Source organism: Nomascus leucogenys, chromosome 12 (genome assembly GCF_006542625.1).
Source record: "Nomascus leucogenys isolate Asia chromosome 12, Asia_NLE_v1, whole genome shotgun sequence".
Lineage (NCBI taxonomy): Eukaryota > Metazoa > Chordata > Mammalia > Primates > Hylobatidae > Nomascus > Nomascus leucogenys.
The window spans coordinates 88514311-88538608 of NC_044392.1; the positions used below are offsets into that span (position 1 = coordinate 88514311).

Consider the following 24298-nt stretch of genomic DNA (forward strand, 5'->3'; position numbering starts at 1 on the left):
GATATGCACTTACACGTATTTTTAAAGTATACCGATAAAATATGTTACTTTTGGAGGATAGTATGTGTATTCTGGGATAAAGTGGAAAGAGAATGTTGTTTTCATAGGCAGTGTTTTTACTATAGCCAAATAACCACCATAACCATTCAGAGTAATTTGGTTCCCCTTTAGAAAATTAACATAGATGGCCAGGCACAGTGGCTCATGCCTGTAATCCCAGCACTTTGGGAGGCCAACGCAGGTGGATCATTTGAGGCCAGGAGTTTGAGACCAGCCTGGCCAACGTGGTGAAACCCCATGTCTACTAAAAATACAAAAAAATTAGCCAGGAGTGGTGGCGCACGCCTGTAGTCCCAGCTACTCGGAAGGCTGAGGCAGGAGAATCACTTGAACCTGGGAGGTGGAGATTGCAGTGAGCCGAGATCGCACCACTGCACCCCAGCCTGAGAAACAGAGGGAGACTACGTCTCAAAAAAAAAAAAAAAAGAAAGAAAGAAACTAAAAGAAAATTAACAGAGACAATCATAGTGTTGTTATAAACTACTTTACTTATTTAATTTTATTTTTTGAGACAGAGTCTCACTCTGTCACCGAGGCTGGAGTGCAGTGGCATGATCTCGGTTCGCTGCAACCTCTGCCTCCCGGGTTCAAGCAATTCTCATGCCTCAGCCTCCCAAGTAGCTAGGACTACAGGAGCGCACCACCGTACCCAGCTAATTTTTTTGTATATTAGTAGAGATGGGGTTTCACTATGTTGCCCAGGCTGGTCTCAAACTCCTGAGCTCAAGCAATCCACTGGCCTTGACCTCCCAAAGTACTAGAATTACAGGTGTGAGCCACCGTGCCTGGCCTATAAACAGCTTTATATAGACTAGACAGTGAATCACTTCACCTTAATGGTGTATTAGCTAGAGTAATAAAAAAGAACTAATAAAATGTTATATTGTTGGTATCATATTTTTTTAACTTGGCTACTTTCCCTATTCTATGTGGGTACATTGGGGTTGCCCTGCCCTATGCTGGTGGGTTTGAAGTATTTTGTTTGATTATATTTGTGATCTGACTTGTTCTGGATAATAAGCTGAAATGAACTTTATAAAATCAGCAGTAGAAATTGTTTCTTATTTTTCTATGATAAATTCCTCTTTTGAAGTCAAAGGTAAGATATGTATTTTGTACTGAACCATCAGTGATATTTTCCAAATGTCAAAAACTTGCTAAGTGGAATGGACTATCACAACTGTTTATTATTTTTACATTGTTGATCCAAAATGGAGAAGCGGACATAACCAATTTCACTTTGAGCTTATGTATATTTAAAAGGCTATCTCCAATGTGACATTTCTGTCACCTACCATGCAGCTTCTGAGATATATGCATTGGTTGATAATTAAATGAATGGATGATGTTAAAATTAACTAGTATTAACTAGTATTAATTTTAACTAGTATTAACTAGTATTAAAATTAACTGGTATTAATTTTAACATCATTCATTCATTTAATTATGTACAAGTTTTGTGCATTCTCTGCTTAAACTTGTAATCATAAACCAGATAAACTAAGACATGTCTAGCAGGCACAGTGTTGGAGTACTCTACTCTTTTCAAGTTACTGTGTATTGTTTGTTCTAGCTATCACAGTATATTTAGGATTAACAGCTTTGGCAATACAAGATGCTTCATTCTAAGTCAAGCATGATGTCAACATTATCCAAAACTTAGCTGAAGATAAGTGTTGCTTTGCCATCTTTTAACCATAATTGGAGTAGACTCAATATAGTCTTAACATTTAGCCGAACATCTAAGTTACTTTTGAACAGATATACAGGGCCTTTGAGCATTTTTAACAGTAATTACTATCGCTTCGCTTTGAAAAATGTCAACATAACTTTTGACATTTTGCTATATACCTTTTAACTTTTCTAATTTCTAAATTAATACTAATTAATTTTAACATCATTCCTTCATTTAATTATCAATAAAAATGGAGAAGTATTATTTTGGAGAGATTTTCAGGTGAGCTCAACAGGAGTTGGTAACCAGTTTATAGACAGATGAACGAAATTAAGATGTCTAAGAACACTGAAGTTTCTATATTTGATGATTAGGTGGATGGTAGTTAGAAATAACAGGAAAAACATCTTTAGACAATACTAACATTTTAAAATGTTACATTTATAATATTTTATTAAAATGAGTAAATTCAGTTTCTAATAATATCAATAAACAGGAAAATAAATATCTAGCTTGTTTATGAATATGGATGATTGCTAAGTACCAGAGCATATAACTTTAGAATACTAAAACAATTTTAAATTGTATGACTTGCCTGGCACGAACGGCGATGACAGAGGTTGAATATTAGTTCTCTTGCTTATACCCAACCAAAAGTATAATATATATGTCTTGTGTTTGTCTCCATTTCTTCCAGGGTCTTCAAGGACCGAGAGGTCAACCAGGGCCTCCAGTGAGTTGGTTTTCATTTATATCTGTTTACCATTGATGCTTATATGTTTGCCTGGTTTAAGATGTCTACTAAATAAATGTGTATTTTTTTTAATTTGCTGTGTTCTAGGGTCCACCTGGAGCACCAGGCCCAAGAGTAAGTTTGCTTGGTTTGATTTTGTTTTGTTTTATCTTAGTATGTCATATTAACTTTTTAAATCTTCTTCTGTTAACTCTCTATTAAAAGGTATCCCTTTTGCATACCTCTGTTCTTTTTTGCTAACCTGATACAGGGCTGGCCCAGCTACACAAACATGAAATCCAAGCCTCAGACTTCTATTTATAAAATGGAGATGGTATCTCCTGCTTTCTTGGGTGGTTTCAAGTATTGAGTAAGAAGTAAAGCACGCAGCACATTGTATAATACATAATAAGCACTTGAAAAACTAAGTATCTCCATTCCTTCCTAATTCTACATCTTCACTCTCCCTTTTTAAATGTTCCCTTTTTGACAGCCAGAGTTATTCACTTCTTTCATTTACATGAATCTTTCTCAGTTGCTGGTAACTCTGGAAGCCATCAGACTTCTCTTAGGTTTGCTTATTATCTAACTACTATGACCCAAAACTTGCTACCCTTATCTCTGAGGCAATGTTTATGTTGCTTCTGCTATTCTCATGCCTTCTGATATTCTGAGCTTGATTTTCCTTATGCTTTGTACCCACTCTCATATTCTGCAGTCTTTTTGTCTTCCTGCTCCCTATGAAAGGTCTCTCTCCATCAGCAACCTCACCCACACCCCACTCCTCCAGCCTCCTGGCCAAATACAGTGGTCCTTGGTCACATTTTCTGCCTAACGTGGATCTACTGTTGGCTACACCATCCCAAACAATGGTCAGTCCTGTGCCATTTAAGCCTCCTAATTTCACATGCTGCTCTGATGTCATTTAGATCTCTGCTAGTTCTAGGTGGTGGTTTCCTGTGGTCTACTCTCAGCAGATCAGGACCTCTTCATTTCCCTCAGCTTTTCATTGGGACAAGGAATAACTTCCAAGCAGAGTGCCACAAGGAAGACTATCCCCTTGAAAACAAGAGACCCATTTATCTGTGATTTTAAAAAATCACTTCCCTTTTCTGGCCTTCTGACTAATGTGGAGGGAAACTCTCCCTATGTGAACATCAATAAGAATGTCTTTCGGCCGGGCATGGTGGCTTGTACCTGTAATCCCAGCACTTTGGGAGGCCGAAGTGGGTGTATTACCTGAGGTCAGGAGTTTGAGACCAGCCTGGCCAACACGGCAAAACCCCAGGCATGGTGGCACATGCCTGTAATCTCAGCTACTCAGGAGGCTGAGGCAGGAGAATCACCTGAGCCCAGGAGGCAGAGGTTGCAGTGAGCCGAGATCATGCCACTGCACTCCAGCCTGGCAGAGCAAGAATCTGTCTCAAAAAAACAAAAACAAAACAAAACAAACAAAAAAATGTCTTTCTCCAAGTCTTCAAATCACTTTCCACTTGTTTATTCTTCCTTTCCTCCTGGATCCCCACAGTGCATGGATTACAAGTACCCTCATTAATTGCCTTCCCAAATTATAATGACTTGGATATATCATAGCTCCCTTCTCAAGAAAGAACAAGTTCAAGTTCGAAAGGATCATACGTCATTGGCAAATTAAAGAAATGTTTAGTGAAAATTTTCACATTTAAGTGCCAAACTGTGTGACACATATCTCTGTCTCACTTGGAAAATATATGTGTTCCCACACAGCCAAAATAGAGTAAGACATGAGAGGTTTTTGCTCAGAGCAAAATGTGGATTAAAATATGTATATACTTTGAGAAATTAATCAGGAAGATTAAGTAAGAAAATATATGTGTTGAATACATTATAACTACTCAATAAATGCTAGTTTCTTTGTTTCCTTCTTTTCTCCCTTTTCCTCCTTTCTGTATTCCTTCTTGGCCAATATGGAAACAGATTTCCATATATAGTGCTGTTTTTCTGGAACTTGCAGAGTCCATTGTAGGAAAATAACATTGAGGATAAGATTTCTAGAGCAGACGTCTAAATGACAATAAGACACCTACACATTCTTTCTAAAGTCAGCCTCCATGAAACTTTTATTAATTCCATTCCCTCATCACACTACAAGATAGAACTGATCACTTCCCCTTCTTTGTTCATACTCATTTATTTTCATGTTTGTCTTTTCTATTATATTGTGAACCCTCTGAAGATAGAGACTACTTTTTAAATTCTCCTTCCATTTAAGCTTTTAATAAATGTTGAGTGCATGCTTGCATGAATGCAAAAAAATGGCGACATCCCAGGAAATTTTAGTGGGAATCTTCTAAACTAGATTTCACTTGGAGAGAAACAATGTCTATAAAAGAATAGACTCAGAACTAGAGGTCCTCTCAGTAATTATTGAGCAGTTATTTCAGACTTTGAGTTGGGATTCATTGGCCAGTGGATCATAAGACCAATTTAGTGAGTCTCATTCAGGATTATTTTTAGAGCAAATGAAATAGAACAGAAAAAAATATGGGGAAGGACTGCTTAATAGATACGGAGTTTCTTTTTGGGTGATAAAAATGCTCTGAAATTCGGTCATGGTAGTGGTTGAACAACATTGTGAATCTACTAAAGACAACTGAATTGTATATTTTTAAGTGACTAAAATAGTGAATTTTATGTTATATAAATTTTACCTCAATTTAAAAAAAATCAGTACATCATCATCAGTAAGAATAAATATGGTTTTACAGAACTTTTTAAGGTTAAATATATGTATGTTTGTGTGAATTTTGTCATGATGTAAAAATGTATTTCTTACTGTGGGTCAAGATAAGTATGAAAACTTCTAATCCAGTCCAGCCACATATTTATAAGACCTATGAAACTAAAGTAACTTGCTCAGTTCTCTAAAGTGGAATAGCTAAAAGGAAATATTTCAGGAAAAGGAATATGTATTGATGGTGAATTTGAATGTGAGGATAGGGTAATGACCAGACCTCAGTGTGTATGGTAAGGTATTTAGAAATGAACACAGAAGTATACAATATGATGTCAAAGTTAACCAGAAATGATTAGTAGAATAAAGGGAAGAACAGAGTGTCTATATGTGTCTGTGTTTGGTGTATATGATGGAAATAACAATCATTAAAAATCATTAAATGAGAGAAAGAATTCCCAACTGATGTATTCCAATTAATGGGTCATCTGTAGAACCTGGATTGGTGAATTAAGAAGTGGCAGCTGCTATTATATTCTGGTTCCCTGGAATCAGCAAAAACTTCCTTCATGAAGAGGGGTGTGACCCGAAATGAGTTCCTATTTGGTCAGCATTTTCACCATCTAGTGATCTTGAAACTGCAGATATATGAAAAAATAACACTTCTCTTCAAAAAACTGAGGTGCCTAGACTAGATCTGCTCTTCACTCAAATGATTTGGAGAGAATTATGAAGATTACATTCTCCCAAAGTATAATGAATCCTGCTGTCTAATTCCCCTCATTATTTCACACTCACTAGTCACAACATATAATCAATCTTTATTCTCTGTTTTCTATTTTACATGCATGTTTTTGTAAATATTGAGTGATTTCCATGTAAGAATATGTTCTCTCTAACTAGAGTGCCTGGAAGAAGTTATTTTTCCTTTTTTGATCCCCTCACTGCACCTAATGAGAGATTTATGCTTCGATGTGGGCACTTAGATGTGACTGAATGACTTCCCAGGCAAATCCTCTTAATACAATTTCTCTGACCCTGCCTTTCTTAAAGTCTGCCTGTGGGGAAAAAGTCAATAAATTCAACAAATTGGTTGACTACTATGTGCCAGTCATGAGCTAGGCTTTGTGAATACCTTGGGGATTCTAGGAATATGGAGATTGTTAAGAAAATTTTTAAGTGGCCAAATGTTATGAGATTTCTTTTCTTTCTAATACCTGTTGGGAAAAAAATGCCTTTTTATTGAGTTGTCGCCTGCACTGATGGTGTTTAAAATTGCTGGTACCTTAGCATGACTAAAGCATCAAACTCTACACTACTAATCTACTAATAGTCATTGTATTATTTACTGCCACACACAGAAAATCATAGTGATGCCAATTAAGAATATCCTGTGATTTATTCATCTTGCCCTCTGTTGGTGAGCATTTTTTTTCAGTTTTTTAAATTACACATAGTACAAATGTCCTGTCCATATACATATCATTTTGTAGAATATCTAGGGGACAAATTGCCAGAAGTAGGATAGTTTGGTCTAAGGGATAATGAGCATATTTACTTGTTATTTTTAATATTGGCAAGATATACATTACAAAATTTTGCCATTTTAACTATTTTTAAGTGTAGAGTTCAGTGGTATTAAGTACATTCACATAGTTGTGCAACCATTACTATCCATGCCTAGAACTTTTTTTGTCTTCCAAAACTGAAACTCTGTACCCATTAAGTAATAACTCTCAATTCCTCCCTTTCCCCAGCCCCAGCAACCGCCGTTCTACTTTCTGTCTCTATGAATTTGACTACTCTAGGTACCTCATATAAGTTAAGTCATACAATATTTGTCTTTTTGTGACTGGCTTATTTCACTTAACGTAGTATCTTCAGGGTTCATCTCTGTTGTAAGCGTATATTAGAATTTTATTTCTTTTCAAAGCCGAATAATAGTCCATTTAATACATATACCAGATTTTGTTTATCCAAATGTACACTTATGTTGCTTCTACCTTTTGGCTATTATGAATAATGCTGCTATAAACATTGCTGTACAAATATCTGTTGGAGTCTTCACTTTCAATTCATTTGGGTATATACCTAGAAATGAAACTGTTGTATCATGTAGTAATTCTGTGTCTAATTTTTGAGAAACTGCCATACTGTTTTCCATAGCTGCCACACACTTCACATTACCACCAGCAGTGCACAAGGTTCCAGTTTCTCCACATCCTCACCAACACTTGTTATTTTCTGGTTTATTTTTTCTATAACAGCCATCCTAATGGTTGTGAAGCGGTATCTCATTGTGCGGTATCTCAATGTATTTCACATGCATTTTCCTAAGGATTTGTGGTGTTGAGCATATTTTCGTGTGTTTATTAGACATTTGTATTTTTTTTTTTTTTTTGAGACAGATTCTTGCTGTGTTGCCCAAGCTGGAGTGCAGTGGTGCGATCTCGGCTCACTGCAACCTCTGCCTCCCAGGTTCAAGTGATTCTCCTGCCTCAGCCTCCCGAGTAGCTGTGATTACAGGTGCCCTCCACCACGCCTGGCTAATTTTGTATTTTCAGTAGAGCTGGGGTTTCCCCATGTTGGCCAGGCTGGTCTCGAACTCCCGACCTCAAGTGATCTGCCCACCTCGGCCTCCCAAAGTACTGGGATTACAGGCGTGAGCCACTGTGCCCAGCCTCTTCTTTAGAGAAATGTCTATTCAAGTATTTGGCCATTTTTTGAATTGGGTTGCTTTTTTTTTTTTTTTTTTTTGGTTGTTAGTAAGTTGTAGAAGCTCTTTAAATATTCTAGATATTAATCCTTTACCAGAGAGACAATTTGCAGTTATTTTTTTCTGTCCCTTGAGTTGCCTTTTCACTCTCTTTATAGTGTCCTTTGATGCACAGAAGTTTTTTTTTTTCTGATATAGTCTAATTTATCTACTTTCTTCTCTTGTTGACTGTGCTCTTGGTATCATTCCAAGAAATCATTGCAAAATCAAATGTTATCAAGCTTTTCCTATTTGCTTCTAATAATTTTATAGTTTTACCTCTTATGTTCAAGTCTTTGATTCATTTTGAGTTCATGATATAACTCATGATGTAAGTTTTTTTGTACTTGATGTAAGTTAATGGTCTAACTTCATTCTATCCCATGTGGATATTCCATTTTTCCAGCACTGTTTGTTGAAAAGACTGTCCTTTCTTCATTGAATGGTCTTAGCACTCTTGTTGAAAATAATTTGATCATAAATGAGAAGGTTTATTTCTGGACTCTCTATTATATTTCATTGGTCTTTATGTCTGTCTTTATGACAGTACCAACTGTTTTGATTACAGCAGCTTTATAGTAAGCTTTGAAATCAGGAAACATGATGCCTCTAACAACTTCTTTTTTCAAAATTATTTTGGCTACTTGGGGTCTATACTATATGTTATATTTACTATATTGTAACTTCTACTACTGCTCTTTATTTCTTCAGGTGGATTCAAGTTTCTGCCTAGTATCCTTTAATTTAGGCCTGAATGACTCCCTATAATATTTTTCTAGGGAAGGTATGTTAGTGATAAATTGTCTCCGTTTTTATTTAACTGGGAATATATTAATATTCCTTCATTTTTAAAGGAGAGTTTTACTGGAAATAGAATTCTTGGCTGAAAGTCTTTTCTTGTAGCACCCTGAATATATTATCCTACTGCCTGCTCACCTTTATGGGTTTTTATGGGCAATTAGCTGTTAATCTGGTTGAAGATCTCTTGGACATGATGAGCTTCCTCTCTGCTTTCAGAATTCTCTCTTTGTCTATAGCATTAGATAGTCTGATTATGATGTGTCTGGGAAAGTTTGTGGAACTTCTTGGATGTGTAGGTTAATATTTTTGCATCAGATTTGTGATGTTTTCAGCCATTATCTCTTTATATATTCTTTGTGTCCCTTTTTCTCTCTCCTTCCCTTCTGAGACTCTCATCATGCATATGTTGGCAAGCTTGACAGTGTCCTACAGATCTCTTAAGTCTCTGTTCATTTTTCTTCATTATTTTTTTCCACTCCTCAAACAGGATAATCTCAATAAACCTGTCTTCAAGTTAACTGGTGCTTACTTCTGCCCATGGAAATCTACTGTAGAGCCTATCTAGTAAATTTTTATTTCAGCTATTGTACTTTTTAACTTCAGAATTTCTATTTGGTTCTTTTTTCTTTAATTTATGTGCTTTTATTATGTTCTCTACTTAGTAAGACATCTTTCTCATACTGTCCTTTAGTTCTAAAGACATGGTTTTATTTCATTTTTTAACTTGCCTAAGAAAGAATTCTGGAAGGCTATTATTCCACCACTTTTGCTGTCTCCTAGATTTCTTATCTTCTTTAAATATATTTTTAATATTTCATATGATGAAATGGAAGAACATATAAGTACATATAGTACACACTGTGGTGATTGCTTCAAAAGCACTGTGCAGCTATTTCAGTTGCAAACTCAACTAGCCAGTTTTATCATAGAGTACCATTTTTTATTGACAGACTACCAGCATTATTAAGACATGAGTAGTTCACAGATATTTTCTTGAAAATGAATGAAGTTAGCCTGCCATTTCAAGGAAAACAACTGACAGAATTTGATGCCAGTGATAAATTTCAAGCTCTCAAGCAAAAATAAGAATTAGGGAAAACATGTATTTATCACTGAGAATTTGACAGATTCCCAGTACTTATGTTTTCCTGATAAGTAACATTATGTTTTCCTGATGATGTTAACAAATGTAATTTTTGACATTAAGTAATGAGTTGTATCTGTATTTGGAAGATCTGCATAATTCCATAAATCAGTATTTTCAGAATGATCAATATATTATGTTAATAAAATCATGTATAAGCAAAAGATCTATGAAAGTATAAAACAGACCAATAGATTTTAGTATAAAAGTACAAAACGTTCATTGAGGTGGGTTCAGTTTTCCCATAGAAACTAACATTTAAGAAACTACCACTTATCAAGTTTTGGTATAAGGTGTAATGTGAAAGAAGAAAATCCATAATTATTTGAAAAACACGACTTAAATACTTTTCTTTTTTCCTACTACATATTTCTATTAGGCTAGATTTTCTTCACAACCAATTGAATGCAAAAACAAATATGAGAATTTAGCTGTAATCTATTAATCCAGACATTACAGAAATGCACAGAAGTGTAAAACTGGGTCACCCTTCTCATTAATTTTTTTGTTTTGGAAAATATAGTTAATTTTTATAAAAATATTTATATTAACATATAATGGGTTTGTTGATATTTTAAAGCAATTGACACATGAATAGTTTTAAAATTTATTTTGGTTTCTACTATAGTCGATATCAAAAGTTGGCTGGGCACGGTGGCTCATACCTGTAATCCCAGCACTTTGGGAGGCCGAGGCGGATCACCTGAGGTCAGGAGTTTGAGACCAGCCTGGCCAACATGGTGAAACTCCATCTCTACCAAAAATACAAAAATTAGCTGAGTGTGTTGGCACACGCCTGTAGTCACAGCTACTTGGAGGCTGAGAGGCAGGAGAATCACTTGAACCTGGGAAGTGGAGGTTGCAGTGAGCCGAGATCGTGCCACTGCATTTCAGCCTAGGTGACAGAGCGAGACTCCATCTCAAATTAAAAAAAAAAAAGTTATAATTCACATAAACAAAAAATTTGTAAGTCCTCTAATAATAAAGGAATCCTTTATTAAAAGTGCAACAGGATTCTGATTGTGAAGAGTTTGAGAACCACTATGCTAGGTTTTCTAATTAAAACCCTTAATCACCGGCAGGGGACCAAGTGAACAACATAAAGGTGGCTATGGTTTAGCACTTAATTCAGTTTCCCATATTTAGTGCCAATATTTTTGTGTGACCCATATCCAAAATCTGCTCATTCACACAAGCAAGATGGTCATAATTATTTAATCTGCAGATAATATTTTAGGTTTACCCTCTTTGCTACTTGAATAGTCCATGCTCCTTCTGTCTCATGGCCTTTGTGCCAGGTTGCTGCTTCTGCCTGGAAAGCTCTCTCACCCCTTCTCCTAACAATTCTTATTTATTCTTTGGATATCAGTTGAAATTTTACTACCTCAGGGAAGCCTTCCCTGACCTATTCCTTCCAACCTCTTACATTTTCCAGATTTGATTAATTTCTCTAATTTCTCTCATAGTTTCGTGCACTTTTCTTTCATAGCATGTATCTCAATTGGTAATTATGATTTTTGAGATGATTTAATTATTGCCTATCTCCTCTCTAAATTTAAGTTCCATAAGGGCAAGTTTCTTTTTTGTTTACCATTTTATCCTCAATATATATCACAGTGTTTGGCAGTGTATATATGCAGAATGAGTCAATTATTTTCCAATATGAAAAACACGTGCTTAAGCAAGGGAGAGTACATTTTATTGATTATTCCATCATTTTAAATAGTTTTTCAAACTACCAACCATGAGCTATGAGAGATCTGTTGAAAACAGTTTCTATTATGCAGCCTTCAGGTAAAAAGATGTCTTCACAGTACAATGACTGAAAGAAATTAAATTGCTTGTTTCACTTACACAGATGCCATTTCCCAGAACCTTCTCCCAACTCATGCTTCATTGTTCTAAGATAATTTTTTTTAAAGAATTACAAAAAAAAGGCTTTTACTGATGGTTATGCTCGGTCTTTTTCTAAAAATATATTTTATTAAATGCAAGAGGAGATTGATTTCGTTCTGTATTATTTCTTTTGGGACTCATCGTACATTTTCCAACTTCAGAAATTATTTTTAAAACCGCAGAAGTATCAGATTAAATTAATGTGGTGACTACCTCAGGACAGTAGTATTTTATTCTATTCCTTCCAAGAATGTAACTGTTAAAAATTACTACAGTTATTTATTCTTCACTTTACAATTTGTTAACTGAAAGGATCATATTTTATTCTCTTCCATTTGAGGAACTTTGTGTGTGTGTTTTCAGGCCACAGAAACAAATAGTTTTTCATTTGAGGACTCTAGACTCTGGTCCTATTTTAATTAGGAGACCTTTGAGATTTGGATGAAGGTGGCATATTGTCCTTTCAGATAGCCAGGCAATATTTGCAAAATCTGTCTAACCATAGAGTTACAGAACCCCTTCAGATAATAAGTCTGGTATACTTTAATAGCAGTCCTTTCAGAATTTACAGCCTTTACTTTAGGGCACTCAGTGTTGATCTTATTGCTAATCTCAAACGGTTTTGTTTTACACAGAAGCAAATGGATATCAATGCTGCTATTCAAGCCTTGATTGAATCAAATACCGCCCTACAGATGGAGGTAATATATCTGGTTTTCTTTATATTGGCACTGTCTCTCAATATACCAATTAAACAGAGAAAATTTTTGGAGGCCAAAATGTGACATTATTTCAAAGATTGTATTTAAAACAGATTGACAATGTGAAACGATTCTCGGGAACAAAGTAAGTGATTTTGGTATAATTAAACAGAAATATATGCGTAGGATGTTTTGTAAGGAAAACATTTAAATCAAAAATGTAATACTGTTATTTGTAAGGAATTTGGTACTATCCAAGAAAGTAGTTAAATGAGGTTAGCCATGTTTCTTAAAATGAGATACATATATTATCACTACTCATTTATTTTATTTAAACTCTAATGATTCAATGTGTAATTTAAAAAACATAATACAGTAGACATAGCAATTCTTATGTTAGCTTGAAAACTAAACTTGCAAATGTGAATTTAACCTCTTTAAAAGATTAAGGTTATTAAAGCTTACACATATGCCTATGCTTAAATATAAACTGTTCTTTACATTCTACTCCCAACTTACTACACATAATGGAAACACATTCTTCTCCTGCCTTGGCCCATGTTGGTCCTCAGGAGTTTTTTGCTTATATAATTCTTATGATGACTTGGCAGAGCTACCAGAATACTGAAGTGACTTTAATTGACCACAGTGAAGAGATACTCAAAACCCTGAACTACCTTAGCAATTTATTGCACAGCATCAAGAATCCTCTTGGCACACGAGATAACCCAGCACGAATCTGCAAAGATTTACTTAACTGTGAACAAAAAGTATCAGATGGTAAGTTCTTGGTTACCTCAAACTCTGATATCAAATTTCATTTCATCATTTCAGTGTGTTTGAGATTTGTAATGTGTTCACTCCAAATCATAGTTAGTTTGATAAAACCCTGGCAGAAGCCATTTTAATGTCATCAAGAATAAAATTCTCTATGAGGGAGACATGCTGCTGATGTCATCCACCCCTACCTATATCATTTGCTTACATTTTGTACTTGGAATACAGCATATTCATATTAAAAATTAAGATAGGTAGGCCTGACCTTTGCATTAACAGACAGTAGCACCCATCAGAACTTGGTAAGTCAGGACTACCAAAGTTAACAACAAAAATAAATATATTATAGAATCTCCTTTGCCATACTCCCTAAAAGTCTAGTTTTTTTTTTAATACAAAATGGAATTTAAATGTTCCCTTCTAGAATTGATGACCATGAAGATGGGAGCAGTTTGTCATTCTTGGAAGTGTCTCATCTCAACACAGATGCCCCAATTTCATTAGCCAGAGGTGCAAAAATGAATTTAGATTAGAACAATCAAGGAAAGGTTTTAAATCAAGAGGAGTAAGCCATCAGTTAAAAAGGGGAAACCCTGTCTGCTACAAACTCTAGTTTTAGCACAATGACATGTTTGAAAAAAAAATGTATGATTTGAAAAGTGCTGATATGAAAAATGCTGATTTGAAAAAGCTATGTTACGTTATTCTGTGGTCATTTTAATTTTGTTTGTACATACACGTCTCACATACATGCACTCACACACACACAAACACGCACATACACACGTCCAAAACATCTGCTTCCATTCTAGAACTTCAAAGAAAACATTCATTTTGTTTATATTAATAAAACACTTAACTTCTAGAGATATTTTCTGCCCTAGATTAATATAAAAACTAAAATAATACTTACAATTGTAGTTGCCTATAATAATTCTCAGGTTGATTCTTTCCCATATTTGAGGGCATAAAAATGTAATTCTGTAGAATTAAAAGGAACAAAGATGTTGTAAGACATACAAAATTGGTATGAAATGTAATTCAAAGTCTACCTTCCTCATAAGAGAAATAGCTAAATGGTGTGGACTGTGCAGTGTTCAAAAAATCTTTACACCCCCCAAATACTTTCATCACTAGGATATCATAAGTGCTATAAGGAAAAACAAAACAGCAGGGAAGGGAGATTTGATAGGACGTGGAGCACAAGATACAATTTTTAAATAGAATGATCAGATAAGGTATCTATGAGAATGTGACACTTGGGTGATATCAGAAGGAGGTAAGAGAGCAAGCCACAAGAAATCTAGAGAAAGAGCTTTCCAGGCACAAAGAATAAATGCAAAAGCCCTGAGTCTTTGAGTATACCTAGCATGTTTTAGAATTAGCAAGAAAGCCAGTATGAATGGAAGAGAGTGCATATGGGGGAGAATGATAAGAAATTAAATTAGAAAGATATCAAAAAGTCAGATTATACAAGACCCTCTAGACTACTCAGAAGTCTCTAGCTTGTACTGTTAATAAGATGGGAAGCCATTGGAAATTGCTGAGCAAAGAAGTGACATAATTTGGCTCAGATTTTAAAAATATTACTCTAGCTAATATGTTGCAAATATAATGAGGAAGACAGGGGTAGAGGTAGGGAAACCACTGAGAAGGATATGACATAATCCAGGAGAGATGATGGTTGGTTGGACTAGAGTTGGTTGCAGGGGGAGTGGTAAAAAATCGTTAGATTCATGAATATGCTTTATGCTTAGCGTTCCATTATTGGAACGCTAAGCATGTGGGAGTTATTTATATCCTACTGCTTAAGGTCATCACCAAGGTCTGATTGCAAAAATTCAAAAAAATTACTACCTCAGGAATAAATGGGTTAAGGTAGAGCCAGCAGTTTTTGTTGATAGATTGGATGTGGGCTATGAGAGAACTAGAATGGTAAAGGATGACTCTAAGGGTTTTTTTTTTTCTATAAAAGGGTCAGATGTTGTTAACAGGAGATGCAGTTTTGGAGAAAAGATCAGGAGTAAAATTTTGGATATATTTACTTTGAGATGTCTCTTAGACATTCAAGTAAGAATGTCAAGTAGGTAGTTGACTACTCAAGTTCAAGGTCAAGAAGGAGGTCCTAAGTAAGGGTAAAAATTATGAAATCATTTACATTTAATTGGTATTTAATGCCTTGAGACTGCTTAAGACTACATAGATAGTAAGTAAAGGAAGAAATGAGGTCTAGGCCTGGCGCAGTGGCTCATGCCTGTAATCCCAGCACTTTGGGAGGCCGAGGTGGGCAGATCATGAGGTCAAGAGATTGAGACCATCCTGGCTAACAGGGTGAAACCCCATCTCTACTAAAAATACAGAAAAATTAGCCAGGTGTGGTGGCACGCACCTGTAGTCCCAGCTACTCAGGAGGCTGAGGCAGGAGAATCACTTGACCCGGGAGGCCGAGGCTGCAGTGAGCTGAGATCACACCACTGCACTCCAGCCTGGCCACAGAGTGAGACTCCATCTCAAAAAAGAAAAAAAAGAAATGAGGTCTAAAAACTGGATCCTAGGGTTCTCTAATGTTTAAAGATCAGGAAGGTGAGGGCGAACTAGCAAACAAAACTAAGAAGCAGCTATCACTGAGATAAGAGGAAAACTAGATGTGGTGTCCTGAAAATCAAGCAAAGAAAATGTTTGCCAGAGGAGGAGGGAGGTAGGGAAGGGATTAACTGGGTCCGTGTTAAGTAAAGCACAGACTGAGAAAGACTACTGAATTTAGCAATGCAGACATCATTGAGGACCTTCATCAAGATCAGTTTAGAGGAATGGTAGTAGTTAAAACCTTATCAGATTTTAAGAGAAAAGGATAATGCTAGGAACTTTTCATTCCCAGTAATGAAGCACGTAATTCATATTACCTGGCTAAGTTAATTTTTTAAGTTAAAAGCATAAAATAAATAACAAACAGCAATGAACCTTCAGGCTGAGACTTTAAAGGAGACAGCAGAAAGTGAACCCAACATTTGGAGCTACTTTTGCCCCCAGTATGTTGAGAAGCTTGGTGGCTTCAGGAGGTAGGGGTCAAAAGTTAGAATCTGTGGCCCACCAAAGGTGAGGACTTAGGCTTTCAAAGGCCTGCGTTCTAGTAGTAAAGATAAACTGGAAGAAAACGAACATTCATACAGACTGTAGCTTTGCTTCACATCATCTGGATAGCTCAGAAAATCCCAAACTTTGAATTTGTATTAAAATGGTTCCAAACTGCTGGAACCCCCACATACCATCAGAAACAAACAAAAATCTTCTATAAAAGATAACATTATCCTAGAACTCAAACTGTTTCCACAAATAATTTTAAAAATGCAGTGCCCAGCACACAATCAACGACAACCAAACACACAAATTGATACAACACCATGAATAAGAACTAGTAGAAACAGCAGACAATGAAAGCAGACTCAAAAGAGAGAAGAAAATAAGTAGAATGTAAATCTGCAAGTATAATGAACAAGATAAGTCTTCTTCTTTCTTTCTTTCCTTTTCTTTTCTTTTTTTTTTTTTTTTTTTTTTTTTTTGAGGCAGAGTTTCATCCCTGTGCCTAGGCTGGAGTACAGTGGCTCGATCTCAGCTCACTGCAACCTCTGCCTTCCAGGTTCAAGCGATTCTTCTGCCTCAGCCTCCCAAGTAGCTGGGATTACAGGTGCCCACCACCATGCCCGGCGAATTTTTTTTTTTTTTTTTCATATTTTTAGAAGAGACAGGGTTTCACCGTCTTGGCCAGGCGGGTCTCAAACTGCTGACCTCGTGATCTGCCTGCCTCAGCCTCCCAGAGTGCTGGGATTACAGGCATGAGCCACCATGCCCGGCCTTAAGGTAAGTCTTCTATAGGAACACAGTTTATTCACTACAATAAGAGAGAAGGCAGGCCAGGTGCAATGGCTCACGCCTGTAATCCCAGCACTTTGGGAGACCGAGGTGGACAGATCACTTGAGGCCAACATTTTTTTCGGATCAGTTTGAGACCAGCCAGGCCAACATGGTGAAACTTCATCTCTACTAAAAATACAAAAATTAGCCAGCCATGGTGGAATATTCCTGTGGTCCCAGCTACCCAGGAGGCTAAGGTGGGAGGATCTCCTGAGCCTTGCAGGGGTTGGAGGTTGCAGTGAGCCAAGATCATGCCACTGCACTCCAGCCTGGGCAACAGAGCGAGAGAGAAATTCCTATTTCAAAAAAAGAGAGAGAGAGAGAAGGTAGAATATATTTGTACAAGCAGAGACATGTGGGGTAGATATGATAGTGGGAGTTTATATAAGTTACATAAATTTTCTTCAGATTCCTTCAGTTGTCTCATTGAAATTGGAAGGTTATCAGTTGAGAATAAGAACATATGAATAGGTATAAGATAGTTAACTATCTTAGTGATAGAGGGAATAAACTCTGGAAACACCATATTACTGTCTAGCAGCTTTACAGACACATTTGAATTTGAAGGATGCCCATCACAACAGTTGTGTTTTTCTCCTACTACTTTTTTCTGTGCATGTATAGGTACAGGTTAGGGAGAAACTTATGTAGGATTGGGGATTTATAAGACAAGTAGAGTGAAATGAGACAGGGCAAGGGTGTAAGGAAGTTTATAAGGACATTACTACAGTAAAGGACTGTGGATTTTTAAGCTGGGAAAGAAGGGAAGTGAATATATGATCATTAGGGACAATGAAAAAGTGATAGTAGGTCCTGATGAAAGTGAAGAATTATTGGAGTTAGAACATTAGAGGGAGTGAACTGGAAAGAGAAGACAAATGAAATTATGGAGGAGATGCAGTTGTTGGTAGTAACAAAAACTAGGATATGGCCTTGGAAGTTAATGGTTAAAGTAAGGTATGAGGGTAGGGGGAGGGTACAAGATCATTGGTGGAAAAGTAAGAGGGTTGGGGAGGATACAATTCAAGGAACTGAAGGCCAACATGTTGAAAGCATCATCTATGTGGCTTTAAAATCACCAAGAATTAGGTCATAAGTAGATTTTCTGAAAGCGATAAAAAGCTAAAATTGTCAAAGAAAAATAGTAAATGATTACACCAGGAGGAACTAATGAATGATATAATGTGATTATAGTAATTTCAATATGGAGTGTTTTCAGGGAGAAGTGCAAAGAATGGTCTGGAAGTAGCAACGAAGAGCAAGAAAGATGCCTTCCCACCTTCAGGCACAACACTGTAGAGGCTACGAGAGAAGCAGTGTCCTCAGGGAAGAGCTAGTTTTGAGTGAGAACATTTAGGCTCACAAAAGATGTATCATGGTATAGGACTTTATCTCTAGCTTGGCATACCTTGAAAGAAATTATGGAGTCCCTACCCAAATAGAATATAACAGCTGAATTCAAAGCATTTCACCCTATATAACAATAAAAATTTGCTTGATGGAAAACCTTTTATAAAGAATTTTTTATTATTAGCTCATATAGTAGTAGGATAGTATTTCTTTGAAGACAAGAGAAGGTGAAAGAAGATATACGTTTACTCCATTAGGTAAGACTGGAAGCCCTCATGAGATTCTGATGAAAAATTCAGCTGAGGCCGGGCGCGGTGGCTCACGCTTGTAATCCCAGCACTTTGGGAGGCCGAGGCGGGCGGATCACGAGGTCAGGAGATCGAGACCACGGTGAAACCCCGTCTCTACTAAAAATACAAAAAATTAGCCGGGCGTGGTGGCGGGCGCCTGTAGTCCCAGCTACTCGGAGAGGCTGAGGCAGGAGAATGGCATGAACCCGGGAGGCGGAGCTTGCAGTGAGCCGAGATTGCGCCACTGCACTCCAGCCTGGGCGACGCAGCAAGACTCCGTCTCAAAAAAAAAAAAAAAAAAAATTCAGCTGTACTTTCTAAAAACTTTATGAAATATTCAAAATTCTGAAGATAAGGGACTAGGAATGGTGGACCTCCTTCACCCCTTTCTTCTGTATTTCAATATATCAGTAGTTCTCCAAATGTGATCCCTGGACCAGAATTAGATACTGTTAGAAATGCAGATTCTTAAGCCCCACCCCAGGCTTAATAAATCAGCAACTCTCAAGGATAGTGCCCAGTTATGTGTGTTTTAGTGATGGTTTGATGCACACTAAAGTTTGAACACTGCTGCAGCTGAGGACCATTTCTACCCTTTGAGCTACCAATTAAGCAAGTAAGCATTTTGAGGGATTAGTAGAATAGTAGAGGGGAGAATATTTGGGGATGTTTTGGGAGCTAGAGGAAGCTCAGGATGAGCTAGAGGAATCTTTGCTATGGAATAAAAGTGGAATGAGCAAGGACTTCTGCCTACTGTAGAAAAAATGACATTTGACAAAAACTGTTGAATTTTCTTGCCTTTTTAATGCAGGAAAACAGGGCTGCCTTATTCAAAAATTCCTGTCCTTTGTATTTGGAATAAGATGCTATTTTAATACTGTCAGTCTATTAGTCTGGAATTAAGATGCTAGGCCATTGCTTTTCAGTCTAAGTATTTTCTGTAGTCTGAGTTTAGGCCCAATTTTATTCTCTTGGGCACTCAGTGGAGCAAAGACTGGTAGAATTTCACTAGCTATAGGGACCTCAGTTTTTCCCACTGAGTGATAGTGGGAAAATCTGAAAGACTACAAAAATGATAAACATTTAATTGTATGATTTTTTTATGAAAACAAAAATATTTTCATATTTTTATTTTACTTATCAGTATTATACGTAAAGATATATTTTTCCTTCAAGAGATGGAAGTTGTTTCTATTGTAAAACAAAATGTTCATTTGAAACACTGTAATGATGTATAACAGAAATATATACATATACTTCATTAAGTTCAACTTTTCTATTAACTATGTAACTAAACAATTCGCTTTTAGTTGCTGAGCACATCTTCTTATCTGTAGAATGAAGCAATCAATTCAGCTATTCTATCATTTTGATTAAAATTATGAAACACTCTGAAATTGAGAGTTATGTGAAAAATACAGCATTTTTAGTATCAATTTTACATAATGCAGCATTCATTCATTCACTAAATGTAAATATATAATCTTCTAATTTTTTAACAGGTGAAACTGTGATAGTATGTATTTAAAGTACCATGACAATTTATAAGGATGTGGCCGGGCACAGTGGCTCACGCCTGTAATCCCAACACTTTGGGAGGTGGAGGTGGGCAGATCACTTGAGGTCAGGCATTCAAGGCCAGCCTGACCAACATGGTGAAACCCCATCTCTACTGAAAATACAAAAATTAGCCAGGCGTGGTGGCATATTCCTGTAATCCCAGCTACTCAGGAGGTTGAGGCATGAGAATCACTTGAACCCGGGAGGCAGAGGTTACAGTGAGCCAAGATCGCACCACTGCACTCCAGCCTGGGCGACAGAGTGAGACTCTCTCTTAAAAAAAAAAAAAAAAAAAATTATAAGGATTACGGCATTTAATAACTTTAACTTTATGTTTTACTATAAATTATTAGGAAAATACTGGATTGATCCAAATCTCGGCTGTCCTTCAGATGCCATTGAGGTTTTCTGCAATTTCAGTGCTGGTGGTCAGACATGCTTACCTCCTGTTTCTGTAACAAAGGTATGTTACTGAATTTTAGAACACACTTCGTTATATTGCACAGTATCAGTGAAAAATTATGTTTAAAATTCTATCACTTTAAATAATTATGAATTTTAAGAATGAAAGCAAAGATTATTCTCTATTATGTATGAGAAACAAATATGTTATTTTTTAAAACTAGTTAATCACAGTAAATCTTGACATTTTGATTGTGTCTTTTTATTATTTGGCTTAGTTTGCCTTACCCTACTGATCATGTTTTTTAAATTCCTTTTAAAATTGTGCAGCATATGCTATGTTTTTATGCATACACACACATTAGAAATTTCTTAAACAGCTATAGTGTTTGTAACCAGTAATCAGTTACCTGAAGTTTTGCTGAAAATTATATTATAATCATTAAAAAAGAATTTTGCCACAAAATCTCGCTATTTATGGTTATTACGCACACAATAACCTTTCTTAAACATCCACAGAATACTACTAAAAACTTCTTTCATGAGTAATTCTATAAATCAAACATTTAGAACAAATGCATGTTAGTTTGTTAAACTAACATGTATTATAACACTGGGAGTTATAACAAATATTTATAAAACCTAAATCCTAGCTGTACCTATAACATATATTGAAACCAAAACTGTTTCTTTCTTTTTCTGATTAAACCAGCTTGATACATGATCAAGAATTTCTCGTTGACAAAGAACTGATACATGTGCCTATTGTGTGTTTTGTTCATCATAAAAGGACAGCAGATAAAATTCAATCTCTTTAGCTGCTTCTTATTGAACCGCGCTCTCCTCCTAAAACACCTCTCTTCATTAACCAGGGCATTCCATCAATTTATATTAATAGGCATTCACCATTATCACCCCTGAAATAGAAGAGGGAAGGACTCTTCCATTCCTAGGGAATCATGAACCTCTAATAAAGAGCAGCATTATATTCCTACTTCCAAAATATCCACATCATCATCCTCATTCCAGTGGAAGATGGCATAGGATTATCATAGAAGGAAAGAAGATGGGACTGTGTGAACTGTGCAGAGGAAATAGGAGCAGTGGGGAAGCGGCACTCTAGTTATTTCCATGACCGAATCACTTCTCTCATTTCTTTGATTCATAAACTCAACCCAAGGAAGACCAGAGAAGTACTGGGACGAACAGTAGACTTGGAATCAGAGACCGGGGTTCTAGTCTCTATTCTATTAACCTAGGGAATAAAACTGTGATCCACCAGAGGGCCTGCTCTGTGCCAGGAACAATGCTAGGTAAATTACATTGATCATTTTTAATCCTCATAACAACCATGCCAGATTGGTGTTAGACCCCATTTTACTGACAAGGAAATTAAGGCTCAGAAAGCTTAAATATTGTTTGCAAGTTTCTGACTCTAATCTGTAAAATGAAGGAATTGAATTACTTAAATTCTAACGTTCCTTATTATCTTTCCATGTGTATGCCCTTCTTTTGCCTTTCCTCTCATTTTGTTTTTCTTTCTGTTTTTCTTTTTGTTGTTATTGTTTTTCTTCTACATTACCTCATAACTGATATTTTTCTGACTTTATGCTTGGAAATCAGTACAAATTCCTCAGTAGGAACTATTTCTGTTCACTTATATTATGACCATATCCCTGCTTGAATAATGCTAAAATAATAATAATAATGTCTAGAGCTATAGGAAAGTCTGCCTTCCTGTTCAAGCCTGGGAAACGTGCAGTCAGTCTTCTTAAGTCTGATATTGTCCTATATATTAACTAATATATGTATTAGTTAATACTTGTTTATGCATTCATTCATTCATTCAATAAATATTTATTGACGATTCACTGTGTGAATGAAACTACATTAAGGGCTGGCAACACAAAGAATAGGATTCTGTCCTTGTCCTTTAAGGTTCTCAAAGTTAAAATTACTCAACCAAGTTATTGTTACAGCTTGTAACTCATCTTTGGAAACTCTCACAAAAAAAATCTCGAAGGCAGAGACAGAATCTCAGATTTTTATTAAAAAAAAGTATTAAAGCATTAACCAAAAGCAAATTATTACTTTATATACTGTGAAAATTATCTTTATTTTATTGATATTATATGTAGTAGCCTGATGGTATGCTGGAGCCAATTCATACAGGCTCAGGAAAGCCAGTTGTTTACATTTCTTCCCATTGCCATGTTCAGTGACCTCACCTTGGTAGTCTGAATTCAGCCATGCCTGTAATCCCAGCACTTTGGGAGTGCTTCTACCATAGGAGTCAGGAAATACTATAAATCATGGTTTTTCCTCCAAAAAGCAGTGGTTAAACATTTACCAGCACACCACTGACTGGCACTTCAGTTCCAAGAAAAGGAGCTTTCTGGAGGCTGCCTTTGAAGGACTTTTCCTCAGGTTTTCCTGAACTGTTAAGTTTCTCAATTGCCATGTTATAACCTGCATATTGTTTCTATGACATTAGTTGGAGTTTGGAGTTGGGAAAGTCCAGATGAACTTCCTTCATTTACTGAGTTCGGAAGCCACCCATATCATCACCATTCACTGTCTAAACACCCCAAGGTGGACAAGCACACAAACAAGTGGCCCAGGATTGCCTATTGGTTTCAAGGGATGGAATGGCCAGACTTTTAAAGTAAACAGTCTACTTGAACCTAAAGTGCTTTCAGATGACTGCAAGGTAAGGAAATGGCACTTTTAGAATTGTTCAATATAACTAACTTAAAATTGATAAAACCATAAAATTAGGATAATTAGAGTAAGACTTTAATTACAAACTGCAGATACAGAAGGGTAGTAAGTTTTAATGTGCCTGACTTGTAACTGCATTTTTTAGAATCAATCATTTGTTTATATCATACCTTACCAACTTGTGTCATACCAATTGGTGTTAGATTTTTACATGCAAAACAGGTGTTAAGATGTAAATTTTATTTTTATTCCCTATATGAAATAATTATACCAGGATGGATGGATAGATAGACAGATAGATAAATGATAAATAGATAGTGAATTTGGATAAATATTTTCATGTGTTTTCACTGCTATAATTCTACATCTCATTATTGCATAAAAGGCAAGTTATAGAGGCAAGTAAGTTTTATTTCATTCTGTCAATCCCTGTACCTAATACCAAATATGGGTATGATTACATACTGACTGGCCCCACCAGTAAGTATTTGAATTATAGCCTATTTTTTTTCCATTAAAATTAAATAATAGGGCCGGGCATGGTGGCTCATGCCTGTAATCCCAGAACTTTGGGAGGCCGAGGCAGTCAGATCACTTGAAGTCAAGAATTCAAGACCAGCCTGGCCAACGTGGTGAAACCCTGTCTCTACTAAAAATCCAAAAATTAGCCCGGCATGGTGGCAGGTACCTGTGATCCCAGCTACCTGGGAGACTGAGGCAGGAGAACCACTTGAACCCAGGAGGCGGAGGTTGCAGTGAGCCAAGATCGCACCACTGCATTCCAGCCTGGGTGACAGAGTAAGACTCT

General features: G+C 36.3%; 1 protein-coding gene across 1 annotated transcript in view; it reads left to right on the plus strand.

The window, feature by feature from the left end:
• Positions 1 to 24298, plus strand: part of COL24A1 (collagen type XXIV alpha 1 chain) — a 400658-nt gene that overhangs the window by 371659 nt on the left and 4701 nt on the right. Inside the window, exons 55-60 of the mRNA XM_030823656.1 lie at positions 2433 to 2468; positions 2577 to 2603; positions 12413 to 12478; positions 13090 to 13258; positions 20721 to 20830; positions 23264 to 23479. Of these exons, the coding sequence (XP_030679516.1) occupies positions 2433 to 2468; positions 2577 to 2603; positions 12413 to 12478; positions 13090 to 13258; positions 20721 to 20830; positions 23264 to 23479 (624 nt within the window). The remainder of the gene's footprint in view (positions 1 to 2432; positions 2469 to 2576; positions 2604 to 12412; positions 12479 to 13089; positions 13259 to 20720; positions 20831 to 23263; positions 23480 to 24298) is intronic.